We start from the raw sequence: 17,500 nt of genomic DNA, 5'->3' as shown, positions 1-17,500 counted from the left end.
CACACACACACACACACACAGACACACACGTGGGCAGAAATGATGACGTGTAGACAGTTTGAGAGCTGGTTTACATCAAATGTCTGTTGTCTCGAGCTAATTAACACCAGACCTTGTACTCTGTTAGCAGTCATCCCAAATCCTGATTTTATAAACCAGCATCATGCTGAAGTTCATATCATCTACAGTAGGTTAAATTTATCCTTAAAATTAATGCAAGTTAAAAGATGTTTCTATTTTACTCATATACTCATACCCAATAACCTTAATTCATTGAAATCATAAAAAGAAAAAATCTAACCTAGCGAGCAAACCTCTTTAGTGTAGTTTCTGGTCTTACTGAGCTTAGATAAGCTGAAAACCAGTTACTTCTGTTTTGTTTGATGGTCCATTAGGCTACATGTGAAAAGTAAAAACAATAGCAGGCCAAAAACCAAACCTTGTGGGACACCACATTGCACTTTTGTGTGTTCTACATTAACACTAACACACTGTTGGCAATCAGTAGGTCATTGACCAGCTCTGATTCTGAACTATACTTCCATACATTAAATTACATCATGTTTGTTCTCTGTCCTGGGGGATGTGAGGAAAGCTGCTGCAGGATTTGTGTGTGTGTGTGTGTGTGTGTGTGTGTGTGTGTGTGTGTGTGTGTGTGTGTGTTTGTATGTGTGTGTTTGTATGTGTGTGTGTCGGTGTGTTTGTGTGTGTGTGTCGGTGTGTTTGTGTGTGTGTGTCGGTGTCGGTGTGTTTGTGTCGGTGTGTTTGTGCCGGTGTGTGTTTGTGTGTGTTTGTGTGTGTGTTTGTGTGTGTGTGTTTGTGTGTGTGTATTTGTGTGTGTGTATGTGTGTGTGTGTGTATGTGTGTGTGTTTGTGTGTGTGTGTATTTGTGTGTGTGTGTGTGTGTGTGTGTGTGTGTGTGTGTGTGTGTGTGTGTGTGTGTGTGTGTTTGAGTGTGCGTGCGTGTGTTTGAGTGTGCGTGCGTGTGTGTGTGTGTGTGTGCGTGCGTGTGTGTGTGTTTGTGTGTATTTGTGTGTGTGTGTGTGTTTGTGTGTGTATGTGTGTGTGTGTTTGTGTGTGTGTGTGTGTATTTGTGTGTGTGTGTGTGTGTGTGTTTGAGTGTGCGTGCGTGTGTGTGTGTGCGTGCGCGTGTGTGTGTGTTTGTGTGTGCATGTGTGCGTGCATGCGTGCATGTGTGTGTGTGTGTATTTGTGTGTGTGTGTTTGTGTGTGTGTGTTTTTGTGTGTGTTTGTGTGTGTGTGTGTGTGTCGGTGTGTTTGTGTGTGTGTGTTTGTGTGTGTGTGTTTGTGTCGGTGTGTTTGTGTGTGTGTGTTTGTGTGTGTGTGTTTGTGTGTGTTTGTGTGTGTGTATTTGTGTGTGTATTTGTGTGTGTGTGTTTGTGTGTGTGTATGTGTGTGTGTGTGTGTGTGTGTTTGAGTGTGCGTGCGTGTGTGTGTGTGTGTGTGTGTGTGTGTGTGTGTGTGTGTGCGCGTGTGTTTGTGTGTGCATGCGTGCATGCGTGCGTGCGTGCGTGCGTGTGTGTGTGTTAATGTTTGTGTGTGTGTGTGTGTGTGTGTGTGTCTAGCATTTCTGTGTGTTCTCACCTCCCCCATGTACGAGTCCAGCTCCTCTTTGTTAAGGTTCTGCTCTTCACAATGAGCAGGTCCCTGATCTGTACAACATAGAGGTCCCTAAGGACAAGACAGGAAACAGACAACAGCTTTAAACACTTTTCTTTTGATCGGCTAAATGTACTTACTGCAATGACAACTGAAAATCTATAAACAAATGTATTTGTGTGTATTTGTGTATATTGTGTGCACTGTGTGTATTTGTGTGTATTTGTGTCTATTGTGTGTATTTGTGTGTACTGTGTGTATTTGTGCTTACTGTGTGTATATTATGTATATTTGTATGAATTATGTGTATTTGTGTGAATTGTGCATGTTTGTGTGTATATTGTGTGTATTGTATGTATGTGTGTGTATTTGTATGAATTATGTGTATTTGTGTGTATTACAGAGGTGGGAGTAAGTCACACATGTGCAAGTCACAGCTAATGAATGTCAAGTCAACGTCAAGTCGAGTCTTTTTTAAATATTTGTCAAGCAATTCTCAAGTCTCAAATTTGCAACTTAAGTCTGACTCGAGTAAAGTCATATGACTCGAGTCCCCCATCTCTGGTGTATTGTGTGTATTTGTGTGTATTTGTGTGTATTGTGTATATTTGTGTGTACTGTGTGTATTTGTGTGTACTGTGTGTATTTGTGTGTACTGTGTGTATGTGTGTGCACTGTGTGTATTTGTTTGTATTTGTGAGTACTATGTGTATTGTGTGTATTTGTGTGTATTTGTGTGTACTGTGTGTATTTGTGTGTATTGTGTGTATTTGTGTGTACTGTTTGTATTGTGTGTATTTGTGTGTACTGTGTGTATTTGTGTGTATTTGTGTGTATTGTGTGTACTGTGTGTATTTGTGTGTACTGTGTGTATGTGTGTGCACTGTGTGTATTTGTGTGTATTTGTGTGTATTGTGTGTACTGTGTGTATTTGTGTGTACTGTGTGTATGTGTGTGCACTGTGTGTATTTGTGTGTATTTGTGTGTATTGTGTGTACTGTGTGTATTTGTGTGTACTGTGTGTATGTGTGTGCACTGTGTGTATTTGTGTATTGTGTGTATTGTATGTATTTGTGTGTATTTGTGTGTATTGTGTGTACTGTGTGTATGTGTGTGCACTGTGTGTATTTGTGTGTATTTGTGTGTATTGTGTGTACTGTGTGTATTTGTGTGTATTTGTGTGTATTGTGTGTGTGTACTGTGTGTATTTGTGTGTACTGTGTGTATGTGTGTGCACTGTGTGTATTTGTGTGTATTTGTGTGTATTTGTGTGTATTGTATGTATTTGTGTGTACTGTGTGTATTTGTGTGTGTATTTGTGTGTATTTGTGTGTGTATTGTGTGTACTGTGTGTACTGTGTGTATTTGTGTGTGTATTGTGTGTATTGTGTGTGTATTGTGTGTACTGTGTGTATTTGTGTGTGTATTGTGTGTATTTGTGTGTATTTGTGTGTGTATTGTGTGTAATGTGTGTATTTATGTGTGTATTGTGTGTACTGTGTGTATTTGTGTGTGTATTGTGTGTATTTGTGTCTACTGTGTGTATTTGTGTGTACTGTGTGTATTGTGTGTATTTGTGTGTATTGTGTGTATTTGTGTCTACTGTGTGTATTTGTGTGTATTGTGTGTATTTGTGTGTACTGTGTGTATTGTGTGTATTTGTGTGTACTGTGTGTATTTGTGTGTATTTGTGTGTATTGCGTGTACTGTGTGTACTGTGTGTACTGTGTGTATTTGTGTGTACTGTGTGTATGTGTGTGCACTGTGTGTATTTGTGTGTATTGTGTGTATGTGTGTGCACTGTGTGTATTTGTTTGTATTTGTGAGTACTATGTGTATTGTGTGTATTTGTGTGTATTTGTGTGTACTGTGTGTATTTGTGTGTATTGTGTGTATTTGTGTGTACTGTTTGTATTGTGTGTATTTGTGTGTACTGTGTGTATTTGTGTGTATTTGTGTGTATTGTGTGTACTGTGTGTATTTGTGTGTACTGTGTGTATGTGTGTGCACTGTGTGTATTTGTGTGTATTTGTGTGTATTGTGTGTACTGTGTGTATTTGTGTGTACTGTGTGTATGTGTGTGCACTGTGTGTATTTGTGTGTATTGTGTGTACTGTGTGTATTTGTGTGTACTGTGTGTATGTGTGTGCACTGTGTGTATTTGTGTATTGTGTGTATTGTATGTATTTGTGTGTATTTGTGTGTATTGTGTGTACTGTGTGTATGTGTGTGCACTGTGTGTATTTGTGTGTATTTGTGTGTATTGTGTGTACTGTGTGTATTTGTGTGTATTGTGTGTACTGTGTGTATTTGTGTGTACTGTGTGTATGTGTGTGCACTGTGTGTATTTGTGTGTATTTGTGTGTATTTGTGTGTATTGTATGTATTTGTGTGTACTGTGTGTATTTGTGTGTGTATTTGTGTGTATTTGTGTGTGTATTGTGTGTACTGTGTGTACTGTGTGTATTTGTGTGTGTATTGTGTGTATTGTGTGTGTATTGTGTGTACTGTGTGTATTTGTGTGTGTATTGTGTGTCATTTGTGTGTATTGGTGTGTGATTGTGTGTAATGTGTGTATTTATTGTTGTATTGTGTGTACTGTGTGTATTTGTGTGTGTATTGTGTGTATTTTGTGTCTACGGTGTATTTGTGTGTACTGTGGTGTATTGTGTGTATTTGTGTGTATTGTGTTATTTGTGTCTACTGTGTGTATTTGTGTGTATGTGTGTATTTGTGTGTACTGTGTGTATTGTGTGTATTTGTGTGTACTGTGTGTATTTGTGTGTATTTGTGTGTATTGCGTGTACTGTGTGTACTGTGTGTATTGTGTGTATTTGTGTGTGTATTTGTGTGTATTATGTGTATTTGTGTGTATTTGTGTGTACTGTGTGTATTTGTGTGTATTTGTGTGTACTGTGTGTATTTGTGTGTACTGTGTGTATTGTGTGTACTGTGTGTATTTGTGTGTACTGCTGTGTATTGTGTGTATTTGTGTGTATTTGTGTGTATTGTGTGTATTGTGTGTACTGTGTGTATTTGTGTGTACTGTGTGTATTTGTGTGTACTGTGTGTATTTCTGTGTATTGTGTGTATTTGTGTGTATTTGTGTGTATTTGTGTGTATTGTGTGTAATGTGTGTATTTATGTGTGTATGGTGTGTACTGTGTGTATTTGTGTGTGTATTGTGTGTATTGTGTGTACTGTGTGTATTTGTGTGTGTATTGTGTGTATTGTGTGTGTATTGTGTGTACTGTGTGTATTTGTGTGTGTATTGTGTGTATTTGTGTGTATTTGTGTGTGTATTGTGTGTAATGTGTGTATTTATGTGTGTATTGTGTGTACTGTGTGTATTTGTGTGTGTATTGTGTGTATTTGTGTCTACTGTGTGTATTTGTGTGTACTGTGTGTATTTGTGTGTATTGTGTGTATTTGTGTCTACTGTGTGTATTTGTGTGTATTGTGTGTATTTGTGTGTACTGTGTGTATTGTGTGTATTTGTGTGTACTGTGTGTATTTGTGTGTATTTGTGTGTATTGCGTGTACTGTGTGTACTGTGTGTATTGTGTGTATTTGTGTGTGTATTTGTGTGTATTATGTGTATTTGTGTGTATTTGTGTGTACTGTGTGTATTTGTGTGTATTTGTGTGTACTGTGTGTATTTGTGTGTACTGTGTGTATTGTGTGTACTGTGTGTATTTGTGTGTACTGCTGTGTATTGTGTGTATTTGTGTGTATTTGTGTGTATTGTGTGTATTGTGTGTACTGTGTGTATTTGTGTGTACTGTGTGTATTTGTGTGTATTTCTGTGTATTGTGTGTATTTGTGTGTATTTGTGTGTATTTGTGTGTATTGTGTGTATTTATGTGTGTATGGTGTGTACTGTGTGTATTTGTGTGTGTATTGTGTGTATTGTGTGTACTGTGTGTATTTGTGTGTGTATTGTGTGTACTGTGTGTATTGTGTGTATTTGTGTGTATTGTGTGTACTGTGTGTATTTGTGTGTGTATTGTGTGTACTGTGTGTATTTGTGTGTACTGTGTGTATTTGTGTGTGTATTGTGTGTACTGTGTGTATTTGTGTGTGTATTGTGTGTACTGTGTGTGTGTGTACTGTGTGTATTTGTGTGTGTATTTGTGTGTGTATTGTGTGTACTGTGTGTATTTGTGTGTGTATTTGTGTGTGTATTGTGTGTACTGTGTGTATTTGTGTGTGTCTTGTGTGTATTTGTGTGTGTATTGTGTGTAATGTGTGTATTTATGTGTGTATTGTGTGTACTGTGTGTATTTGTGTGTGTATTGTGTGTATTGTGTGTATATTGTGTGTACTGTGTGTACTGTGTGTATTGTGTGTATTTGTGTGCGTATTGTGTGTGTTGTGTGTATTTGTGTGTGTATTGTGTGTACTGTGTGTATTGTGTGTATTTGTGTGTATTTGTGTGTGTATTGTGTGTATATTGTGTGTACTGTGTGTATTTGTGTGTGTATTGTGTGTACTGTGTGTATTTGTGTGTGTATTGTGTGTACTGTGTGTATTTGTGTGTGTATTGTGTGTATTTGTGTGTGTATTGTGTGTACTGTGTGTATTTGTGTGTGTATTGTGTGTACTGTGTGTATTTGTGTGTGTATTGTGTGTAATGTGTGTATTTATGTGTGTATTGTGTGTACTGTGTGTATTTGTGTGTGTATTGTGTGTATTGTGTGTACTGTGTGTATTTGTGTGTGTATTGTGTGTACTGTGTGTATTGTGTGTATTTGTGTGTATTGTGTGTACTGTGTGTATTTGTGTGTGTATTGTGTGTACTGTGTGTATTTGTGTGTACTGTGTGTATTTGTGTGTACTGTGTGTATTTGTGTGTATTTGTGTGTATTGTGTGTATTTGTGTGTACTGTGTGTACTGTGTGTATTTGTGTGTACTGTGTGTATTTGTGTGTACTGTGTGTATTTGTGTGTACTGTGTGTATTTCTGTGTATTGTGTGTATTTGTGTGTATTTGTGTGTAATGTGTGTATTTATGTGTGTATTGTGTGTACTGTGTGTATTTGTGTGTGTATTGTGTGTATTGTGTGTATTGTGTGTACTGTGTGTATTTGTGTGTGTATTTGTGTGTACTGTGTGTGTATTGTGTGTACTGTGTGTATTTGTGTGTGTATTGTGTGTATTGTGTGTGTATTGTGTGTACTGTGTGTATTTGTGTGTGTATTGTGTGTACTGTGTGTATTTGTGTGTGTATTGTGTGTATTTGTGTGTGTATTGTGTGTACTGTGTGTATTTGTGTGTGTATTGTGTGTACTGTGTGTACTGTGTGTATTTGTGTGTGTATTGTGTGTAATGTGTGTATTTATGTGTGTATTGTGTGTACTGTGTGTATTTGTGTGTGTATTGTGTGTATTGTGTGTACTGTGTGTATTTGTGTGTGTATTGTGTGTACTGTGTGTATTGTGTGTATTGTGTGTACTGTGTGTATTTGTGTGTGTATTGTGTGTATTGTGTGTACTGTGTGTATTTGTGTGTATTGTGTGTATTTGTGTGTACTGTGTGTATTTGTGTGTACTGTGTGTATTTGTGTGTACTGTGTGTATGTGTGGGCACTGTGTGTATTTGTGTGTATTTGTGAGTACTGTGTGTATTGTGTGTATTTGTGTGTATTTGTGTGTACTGTGTGTATTTGTGTGTATTGTGTGTATTTGTGTGTACTGTGTGTATTGTGTGTATATTGTGTGTACTTGTGTGTGTATTGTGTGTTACTGTGTGTATTTGTGTGTGTATTGTGTGTATTGTGTGTGTATTGTGTGTATTGTGTGTGTATTGTGTGTGTGTGTGTTGTGTGTACTGTGTGTATTTGTGTGTGTATTGTGTGTTACTGTGTGTATTTGTGTGTGTATTGTGTGTATTGTGTGTGTATTGTGTGTATTGTGTGTGTATTGTGTGTGTGTGTGTTGTGTGTACTGTGTGTATTTGTGTGTGTATTGTGTGTTACTGTGTGTATTTGTGTGTGTACACCTGCACAGTTTTGGATGCTGCCTCCGTCTCAGTTGACAGCCACGGCCTTGAACACATCCTACATCTCGCTCTCCCACTGGGAAAATAAATGTATTCATCTGATACTTGACACAAAGTCCCATAAAATGCTGTAACATTCTCTCTTTAATCTCAATCCAGCTTTGGTCTCATTCACAGGAAACCCAAAGAGTAACCAACAGAATTGTGTTCCTGAAATCATACGGAAATCTATACGTCCTTACATTTTACTCTTTGTTGTCATGGAAGTTGGTGAATAAATCATTTAATCAATTTGTCTATTTTAACTTTAAAGGTTTCTCATACACATTTTATATAGATAATGTTAATATAAATATAACAGTCTATCATTCATTCATTCACTCATTCATTCTCTACCGCTTATCCAAACTACTCGGGTCACGGGGAGCCTGTGCCTATCTCAGGCGTCATCGGGCATCGAGGCAGGATACACCGTGGACGGAGTGTCAACCCATCACAGGGCACACACACACTCTCACGGTGGCTTAGTGGTTAGCACATTCACCTCCCACCTCCAGGGTTGGGGGTTCGATTCCCACCTCCACCTTGTGTGTGTGGAGTTTGCATGTTCTCCCCGTGCCTCGGGGTTTCCTCCGGGTACTCCGGTTTCCTCCCCCGGTCCAAAGACATGCATGGTAGGTTGATTGGCATCTCTGGAAAATTGTCTGTAGTGTGTGAGTGTGTGAGTGAATAAGAGAGTGTGTGTGTGCCCTGTGATGGGTTGGCACTCCGTCCAGGGTGTATCCTGCCTCGATGCCCGATGACACCTGAGATAATGAATGAATGAATGAATGAATGAATGAATGAATGAATGAATGAATGAATGAATGTTTATCGTGAATGTGCTGTTACTTGGGGAAGTTGCAGTGTAGGTGGAAGCTCTGCAGACACTCAGGGCAGACAATCAGTTCTCCTCGGCTCAGGTGGCAAATCCCACACCACTTCCTCATGCCCACCGGGTCCGGGTCCAGGTTCTTGGAACAAGAATATGAGCAAATTTCATGAAAGTTCTATATTAAACTCATCTTCTCAGATCTGAAAGAAATCACTTTTTTTTCTTAAACAGAACATCAACATGAAAAGTATAAAAAGTTTTCACACTCCTCTTCATCGAATCCAATCGAATCCGTTAGCACTGAGGTGAGAAGAAATATATTCACTCACTTTCTATAACAAATGATTCTTTGAAAAATGGATCCTCTTAGAACTTTAATTGATTTGGAAAATCTCTGTTGTAGGGATCTACAAAGAGCCGTTTAGTGACACCTCTTTAATAGGAACAACAGAAGAAGCCTTAAATGTTCTAGATTTTCTGTCACTTTCAGGAAAGGTAGAACCTAAATCCTTTCTGAACGAGCCATTCTCTGGTTCTACTGAAGACAGAAAAAAGCCTTAAGGGTTCTACCATCCCAAGAGGGTAAATATCTTTACTGGTTCAGACTGAGAGATCCTGAACTTAAGTATCAGTAGGTTTTTAAATTTCTATTCTGTTACAGGGATCTGAACTGAATGTTTTAAGGACAGCCAAACTGTCTGTAAGTATATTTAGTTTCCTGAAAGGGTTCTTATTGGTGCTCTTTCTGATAGGGAAACACACTACTTCAATAAAGAACCTTTAAGGGTTCCCAAACAGCTGCAGCACACTGCCCCTTTTCCACCGAGGCAGTTCGAGTGCTGGTTCGGAGCCAGAGCCTAATTTAGAACCAGTTCTTTCTGTTTCGACCGCCAAAGCACCGGCTCCGAACCAGGAAAAGTGGTTCTTAAGTAGCATCAAAACGTTGCTGGTCTAGACTTAAGAACCGCTTGTGTCAGGGGCTGGGGCGGGGCTACTGTTAGTGCATTTGATAATGTACCTTAAGTATACTAATGTTTAATACACTTTTACTTTACCACGATATGATACATTATCAGCACACATGATAGTAGGTAGCTACATGCTAAGGCTAAATTTTTTTCTGTGTAAACGATAAAATAATGTTATGTACTTTATCGATTACAACCTTCGTTTATACAGATTACACGGAGCTGCACGTACACGTTTTATTCGCCGCGTTTGGATGCCAATGCAGGTTCACAAAGCCATGAGCATTAACAGTAAAGCAACATCCGCCATTGTTGTTGTGATTGTGTTTGCCGCTGCTGCGCTAACGTCACTGGGACACGTGACACATATACAGTTATGTCACACTCGGCTCTGTGATGCTCTCTAGCCGGTGGAAAGGCAAACCGGTTCTTAGAAGGTTCTCCAGTGGAACCAACTTTGAACCAGCACTAGCGCTAGCTCTGAACCAGCACCCGGTTCTTTCCGGTGGAAAAGAGGCATTACAGTTTCTTCTGTAAATCTTTTTTGAGACTGGTGTAAGTTTATACACAGAATATTTAAGGGTCCACGATGGAGGCTTCAGTGTTCAGAGGTTCTAATTGGAATAGTTTGTTGTTGGATTAATGACAGCATTTAATGTACTGTTCCCTTACAGGGACAAAGTAAGAATTCTTAAGGAACTCTGTATGAGATTCAACAAGGAACCTTTAAGTGTTCCCAGAGAAGAAATAAAATGATCCTTAATCTCCTATGACCTGGTGTCCACATACTGTACATGGACATCACTGCATCTAAAATGCAAGGCCAAACCAAAGCTCGGGTCTCAGGAGGTTAAGGGTTTGTTTATAAAATGGGTCTTTTGGAACCTTTTCTAACACTCAGAAGAAGAGTTTCCCAGAAGGACAACCAAAGAATCGATAAAAGTTCTTACTTTTCTAGTAGAGTTTTCGGGAATTCATCTGTTAAGGCAAAACTCTGCAATTAAGGTTCTACAAAGGACCTTTACAGGGCCCACAACAGGGACAACTAAAGTTTAACTAAACAGTAGCATTGAACCAATAACCATTCCCTCTAGATGGAGATCCCAAGAATCTGAAAGTGTTCTAGATATTCTACGAATGTAGGTTGGTCTCAGGTAGAAGGTGTGGCCTAATGACTGACACTAGAGATTGTATTTATTGAATTTGACAGTGAGCATGATGCTAATCTCATGTTAGCTACGTTAGCATCACAGCTCTAGTGCATGCGTTAGCCGATTGTCTACGTTTGTGTTATCAGAGGAACTTTGTGATCACTTTATGTTGCAGTAGAACCGAAGCTGGAACCTCGAACGCTGCAGGCTGTGTGCTGGTGCTGCTCGTGAGTGTGGAGACTGAGGTCGAGGAGGAGAAGAAAGAGAAATCCACCGTTGAGTTGGAGCTGCTCTCCGTTAGGGGTGGTGGAGGAGGAGGAGGAGGATTCGGAGACTGTGACACAATGACATCATGTTTATGTTCAGCTGTGTGTAATGTGATGTTCAGTTATGATAGGATTCTTGTTCATGTGTTTGTTGGTCCACCTGCAGTGTTGCGTACGTCTTCTCGACTGTCGCTCTGCTGCCATTACACAATCCGCAGCGCCACGAGCCACTAAGACAAGCAAGCCCTCGACAATTAATTCATCATTGTTGCTATGTTAGTACTGTTGCTATGGTTACATCTGAGTGTGTTGGACACCTGGGTATGGAGGTGAGCGGAGGCACCAGGCAGGTGAGGTGAAAGGCTCGAGGACATCCGTCACAGCAAATTAGCTCACCACCATCCTTACACACTGCACACTCATCATCATTATGCTCCACCTGAACACACACACAAGCACACACACACACACACACACACACGCACACAAAACACGTACACACACAAACACACCACATACAAACACAATAAACACACCACACACACACACACACACACACACCACATACACACACACAGTGAGATACCTGAATGTTTGTGTAAAGGAAAGCAGGATGATGATAAACTTTGATAGAAAGGTGAATGGTGTTGATCTAAAATGAGAAAGTGAAATAAAACAGATTAAAGACTCAGAGTGCACTACACACATCCATCAGGCGGACGTGAGTCTCCCCCTGCTGGTGACTGTGAGTTTGTCCCAGCTGGGTCATGTGACCACTTGCAGTCCCCTCCTCCAACGTAGAGGAGGAATAAAACTCTCCCCCGACCTTGATGCACTTCTTGGCTCCTCCTGCAAGTGGACAGCAGAAGCTTAGATGTTAACATGCCAGAAGAGTCTAAAAGCCCCTGAAGAGTTTTTGAGGAATATCTTAAAAAATGTGGAGGATAGAGAGCTGCACATCATGTTTATGCATGTGTTGATCTATCCATCTATCCATTTTTCTCACCACTCTCGATGACTTGTTGGATAAGAATCTCCTCCACAGGAAGTTCTCCAGCAGACAGAGTGACAGCATGCTGGACTGATGTGGACACCGACTGCACGCCTGCACAGACACACACACCACATGCCGCAGTACTCGCTAACCAACACACTCTCTCTGAATTCATTATTACAAACAAGAAACAGAAGAAGAAGAAGAAGAAGATGTTTACCGTTGCTCAGTGAAAGCTGAGAGAGAGACGCACTGTCTGTCTTCCTCAGAGGCTTTCCTTTCCCTCCTGGAATATTACACACACATTGACTCGAGTCTAACGATCAGATAATTATTAAACCATTAGCTTAAATAGGTCAGTTAGCACAAAACCGGACTCTGGATCCTCCGTGTTAATGATGACGCTGGTACCTGAGCGGATTTGTAGCACTTTCTTGCCATAATTCTGAGCCGGAAGCACCAGCTGTTTGTCTCCCATTCCCCTCTTCCTGCTGTGATGAGCCCGACTCTGCAGCTCAGGTTTTGGACTTTTAACAGACCTGCGTCCTGACCTCAGACCTGCCAGACACCAAGATAAACTCAAGCACTAATCTCTAATGCAGGTCTCACTTTATCCTTCTCAGTGTTTGTTCTGAAGATTACTGTTACTGTATATAAACGATCGACTTCCACATGACTTCCCACGATGCTTCCACACACTTAATCCTCCGTCACAATGATTTCCAAACACCCTTCGGTTTTAATTTGTCAATAAGCAACACTGCATGCATTTGCACCATATTTAGAGCTATGTTTAATTTTCAAAAAAAATAATAAATTTGTTCCTGTTCTCGCTCATGTTATAACAGCTATAAACGTTCGCTCCCTCGCTAGCCTGTGTGTTTTTTTCTCTCTCTTAAACTCTTTTGTCCTGAAAATGTCACAGCTTGACCTCTGATCGTTACAAAGCACTGATGTCGGAGACTCCTTCCATACACGTTACAGATTTATAGATAATCGCCTTACTTCAGGAAAACTTTACCGTATCGACGATTACACACACGTTAGTGTGGCGTGTCTGCTGTATGAATCCCTGTACATGAGCTAGTACTATAGTTTAAAAGTTTTAATTATTAAACTGAGCGCAACATAAACCTGGGATTAATGCTATAATCAGAACTACTGTCCAAGATTCTGTCATAGAAACGTAATCGCCACCTACCGTGTCCAGCTTTCCACAGTGCTGTTGTATAAAATAATATTTACACTTAGCGCTCAGCATGTGTTTCATTTTTACTTGCTGTACAGTATATTATCCTCACACACACACACACACACAGTGCAGTACCTTTAGGTAAATTAGCGAAGAGGTTCTGCAGTTTGGGGTAACTCTCCTGATTGTACTCTTTGGACAGATTGTTCCAGAAAGATTGAAGGATGGTCGAGTCCTGCTCCAGCAGCCATGTGAGGAGGGAATACACCGCTTTATGAATCCCATCTTTCTTTTTTCTTTCCAGAGTTTCCTTAAAAATACATAAAATCCTAAGATTTCTTAGAAATGTACTGTAACCTATAGTTTAATACCAAATTGATATATTGTACAGGATCCATATTTCTAGATCTGCTGCATTGGAAAGCACATATACTGTATTTGCTATGCAACTGGATCTTACAAACTCGTGTTATGTCTCAGAAAGATCCTGATTGCACTTTAGTGAATAAAAAAACTTTTTTTTTCAGAGAAACTAGTCATTACTAATCGATTTCAAATCAGACAAGGCCCCAAACTGGAGCTTTGTGGGACACCTTTAGCAAAAATGAAGACAGGATCTTTAGCCTCACCTCGAGGAGTTGGTCAGAGATGATGTCATGATCCGCCAGGCCGTACAGCAGCGGGAAAGGGTCGTGGACGGCCATTGCGATTTCTGTTCTGCATGTTCTTAGATGAGATCGAAGCATAGACTTTTCTAAATCCTCCGTTTGGGTCATGCTGTCTGGGTGGTGAAGAACAGAAACAAATTCTCTCGTTTTTTTTCTCTTCTGTATGGCTTGTGCTCAAACGAGTAACCGTTCTCTGTGTGGCTTCAGATACTTACCTGGCTCACAGGTGACGAGGCGTGATTCGATATTGCGTTATGTTTTCAATCATTGCTATTTATTTGTGTATTGTCAGCACTGGGAATCTCTCCAGTGACATTTTGCCTTTAAGTCTCAGCTCTTCAGGGACCCAAAGATGTTGGTGGTTTATTGGAAAATTCCTCTGGAACGCTCAGTTTCAATTCCTGTGGGAGGTTTTTTAAAATTCTGAAGCTCGGGCAAAGTCTATCATAGTTCATTAAATGAATTTCTGGGTAGTTTTGGAAAGTCCACAGTTGAGCAATTACACACGCCTATTTTTTCTGGATCTTACTCTCTGTCTTTACTGCCCACCTGTTCCTCTATAGGACAAATTAAAGAGTGTGTTCTGGCCAGGGGAATCCCACACACTCTCTACAACACACACACACACACACACACACCCACACACACACACACACACACACACACACACACACACAATACAGTGCTCTCACACACTCTCACGCACACCCACACACACTCAGCGTCGAATTATATGGAAAAATATTTTGGTCTCGTTCAATGGAAAATAAAAGGTCAGTAGCAAAAATGTTATAAAAGAAATTGCGCCCCATAAAACATGTGTCTGCTCTCAATTTTATGTCAATAACAGATAAAAATATTTCGATATTTGTAAATAATTCTGCTGCAGATGGTTTTGTAAAGAATTTATTTAAAAAGATTAAAGATTTTTTTAAACACAGTCTCCTACATAGATTTAAATATTTAGCTATTTAAAACATACAGCTATCAGTTTCCAGCATTAAACAGAATGACAAGGATATGATGAGGTATAGTATACCTCTGGCTCTCAGCATGATTTAATACGTGATAAGACAATAAAGAAACAACATTTTATCAGTACACTGGAAACTGGAGAAATGGAAACAGACTTATGAGTATAAAGACTCGTCTGATATTGTGTCTGATCTAAAATGATTCGGGACTCTTTCAGTGTGAGACGTATGTTTTTCCCTCTGTTGATAATCTTACACTGAATTTTAGATGAACAAACTTATAAACTCGTGTTATGTCTCAGAAAGATCCTGATTGCACCTTAGTGAATAAAAAAAAAAAAATTTTCAAAGAAACTAGTCATTACTAATCAATTTCAAATCAGACCAGGCCCCAAACTGGAGCTTTGTGGGACACCTTTAGCAAAAATGAAGACAGGATCTTTAGCCTCTCCTAGAGAACAAACACATATCAAATGGGTTTGATATCAAAATTTACTCCATAGATACAAAGATCTGTGTGGAAAAAAGAAACGTTTTTGTTGGGTTTTTTTTTTTTGGAACAAGTCCTGAGTGTCTACTATGGTCTAATATGAGCTTCATATTAACACCACTGTGGAGTTGACAAACAAACTCAATGATGAACATGAACACGATAAAAACAGGAGGAAACTCCATTTTTGGCTTCTCGGGAAACAGAGTTCAATTAACAAGTGAGTCCATATCAGTGTGATTTTTAACACAGACAGTTTATTGATCTTTTCAGACAAATGTCATGCTCATAAATGGCTTTACAGAATGGACTTGAGTTCAGCTTTGACCCCACACCGACAGGTCCGATAACGGCTCTGCACTGACTGTACATAAAATACTCCTCACCTAAAATGAGTCTTTACCTCATCAGTGTCATGACAATACACAATAACGTTACAAATATATCAACGTCGCTTACTTCAGAAATGACAATCGCTCATGGTGAGTTTAACGCTGTGTTCAGATGGAGTCGTGTCTGTGAAGGGCTCCCTCTTGTGGTATTCATAACAAATGGAATTTTGTTCAGCAGGTGATGATGCTAAGTGTAATAAATACTTTCTCATTTCATTTTCCTATGAAGTCTTTTCTTAGGAATTCAAGAACAAATCTGAGAAATTCCTGATAAAACCCCGTCTTTATATCATCTTTAGAAATGGTTTAACGACAATACAGCGTGCAGCGCGATCGCTAACCTGGGTTCGTTAGCTAGCTCACACGTAGCAGGATTGTTTTCACGACTTCCATTTGAACGCACCGTATATAGATTACCGTACATTTGCATTTTGGTGTTAGATTAACAGAAGGCACACTAGTGTCACAAAAATGTAGAAGGTGATAAAAAAGTAAAGCGTACGTTTCAGGTTAAATATTGAAATATGAAAACGTGAGAGACGAAACAATACATAAGAAGGTAATCGGTTCTCTATTCACTACAGTGGCTTTCCTTAGTTACCTGCTGCATTGATAAATACAATAATTAGAGATTTCCTAACAATTCCTGATGACCATCACGATGGCGGCCATTTTTAAATGCTAATATCGTATCTATTAGTAGACTAACTAAACAACCTGGGATAAAATTAGATAATAACTGTCTAGATATATTTATATGTGTGTGTGTGTGTGTGTGTGTGTGTGTGTGTGTGTGTGTATGTATATATATATATATATGTATATATATATATATATATATATATATATACATACATACATACACACACACACACACACACAGTGGTGTCAGTGCATTCAGGTAAACGTAAGACGTTATCATAAAATATTAAAGAAGCTATTACTAATGTGTTAAGTAAACATTTCACATTCCTTTAACATAATCAGTGCAACAACCTGAATATCACAGCGTGGACTTGAGCCACAGCTTTTCACTACATTCTACATGCTTTAAACCATAACATTCATCTGACAGTGAACATCTTAGTTACACTCCAGAACACTTAATGTGATGCTAATCTTTACATATTTCTTAACATTATGACACTGAAACAAAGTGCAAGATATAAAAAAAAAATAAAAAATCAATAACCGTGTGTCATGGAGCAAATACAACACCAGAGAAAGAAAGAAAGATAAACAAACAAACAAACAAACAAACAAACAAACATAGATTAAAAAGCTTTTCCCAGACACAACTTAGCTCATGCTAACCTGAGGTAAACGTTGCTGTAGGATACAGATAGCTATGTTTTGCCTCCGTTTGTCTCAAACTAGAAGGATTTTTCAATTAAACAAAACTTGTAAATGTTTTAGCTAACTGGCTAAATGGCTGTCTTTTAGTTAGATTTTATTGACAATCTAACTTAGCTATCAATTTGATATTACTACTTATATTTGTTGAGTGTTCAACTAAAATGGTAACTTATCTAGCTCCCTAATAAAGTTCCCTTCAGACATTGTTGACATATTTAACTTGCACAAATTCCTTATTTCCTGTCATACTTTTCCAGAATTCCACACACAATGTTTAGTTAAAATAAATGTACAGAATCTCACCTCAACCTCTGTCACTATGAATTTTGGGTCTTTGAGATGGACCTGTTTGTGGGTCAGTAAAATCAAGTCACCCATGATATCAAGTTGGATCAAAAATACACAGCAGTGCGTACATTACATACTAGCCTTTAGCTTCAATACTAGCAGCAGCTTCAAGTCTACAAAGCATAACTAGCTCACTAGCAAGTGTTACCGCAGGAAATTATTGCTAGCTAACTCGACTAAACAGACAACACTGTATCAAATTAGCAAA

At 39.0% G+C, this 17,500-nt stretch overlaps 3 protein-coding genes across 3 annotated transcripts in view; 1 reads left to right on the top strand and 2 right to left on the bottom strand.

Annotated features, from left to right (window-relative positions):
- aire (autoimmune regulator) overlaps window positions 1–14,263 on the bottom strand; it is a 15,129-nt gene extending 866 nt beyond the window's left edge. The window contains exons 1-13 of the mRNA XM_047820390.1: window positions 13,948–14,263; window positions 13,694–13,845; window positions 13,200–13,374; window positions 12,284–12,430; window positions 12,093–12,158; window positions 11,885–11,983; window positions 11,585–11,727; window positions 11,196–11,317; window positions 11,039–11,108; window positions 10,806–10,946; window positions 8,511–8,632; window positions 7,620–7,695; window positions 1,605–1,691 (exon numbers count right to left, since the gene is read on the bottom strand). Coding sequence (XP_047676346.1) covers window positions 1,605–1,691; window positions 7,620–7,695; window positions 8,511–8,632; window positions 10,806–10,946; window positions 11,039–11,108; window positions 11,196–11,317; window positions 11,585–11,727; window positions 11,885–11,983; window positions 12,093–12,158; window positions 12,284–12,430; window positions 13,200–13,374; window positions 13,694–13,840 — 1,395 coding nt within the window. The 5' untranslated portion in view covers window positions 13,841–13,845; window positions 13,948–14,263. The remainder of the gene's footprint in view (window positions 1–1,604; window positions 1,692–7,619; window positions 7,696–8,510; window positions 8,633–10,805; window positions 10,947–11,038; window positions 11,109–11,195; window positions 11,318–11,584; window positions 11,728–11,884; window positions 11,984–12,092; window positions 12,159–12,283; window positions 12,431–13,199; window positions 13,375–13,693; window positions 13,846–13,947) is intronic.
- The window catches only part of LOC113645130 (tripartite motif-containing protein 16-like), a 664,889-nt gene that overhangs the window by 263,976 nt on the left and 383,413 nt on the right, over window positions 1–17,500 (top strand). The window lies entirely within an intron of this gene.
- rab6bb (RAB6B, member RAS oncogene family b) overlaps window positions 15,434–17,500 on the bottom strand; it is a 20,080-nt gene continuing 18,013 nt past the window's right edge. Inside the window, exon 8 of the mRNA XM_047820420.1 lies at window positions 15,434–17,500. This exon is cut by the window's right edge and continues 1,708 nt beyond it. The gene's annotated coding sequence lies outside the window, so the exon portion shown is untranslated.

The sequence above is a fragment of the Tachysurus fulvidraco genome, chromosome 11 (genome assembly GCF_022655615.1).
Source record: "Tachysurus fulvidraco isolate hzauxx_2018 chromosome 11, HZAU_PFXX_2.0, whole genome shotgun sequence".
Lineage (NCBI taxonomy): Eukaryota > Metazoa > Chordata > Actinopteri > Siluriformes > Bagridae > Tachysurus > Tachysurus fulvidraco.
The sequence above is the reverse complement of the archived record's forward strand: the minus strand, read 5'-3'. Positions and strand labels throughout refer to the sequence as shown.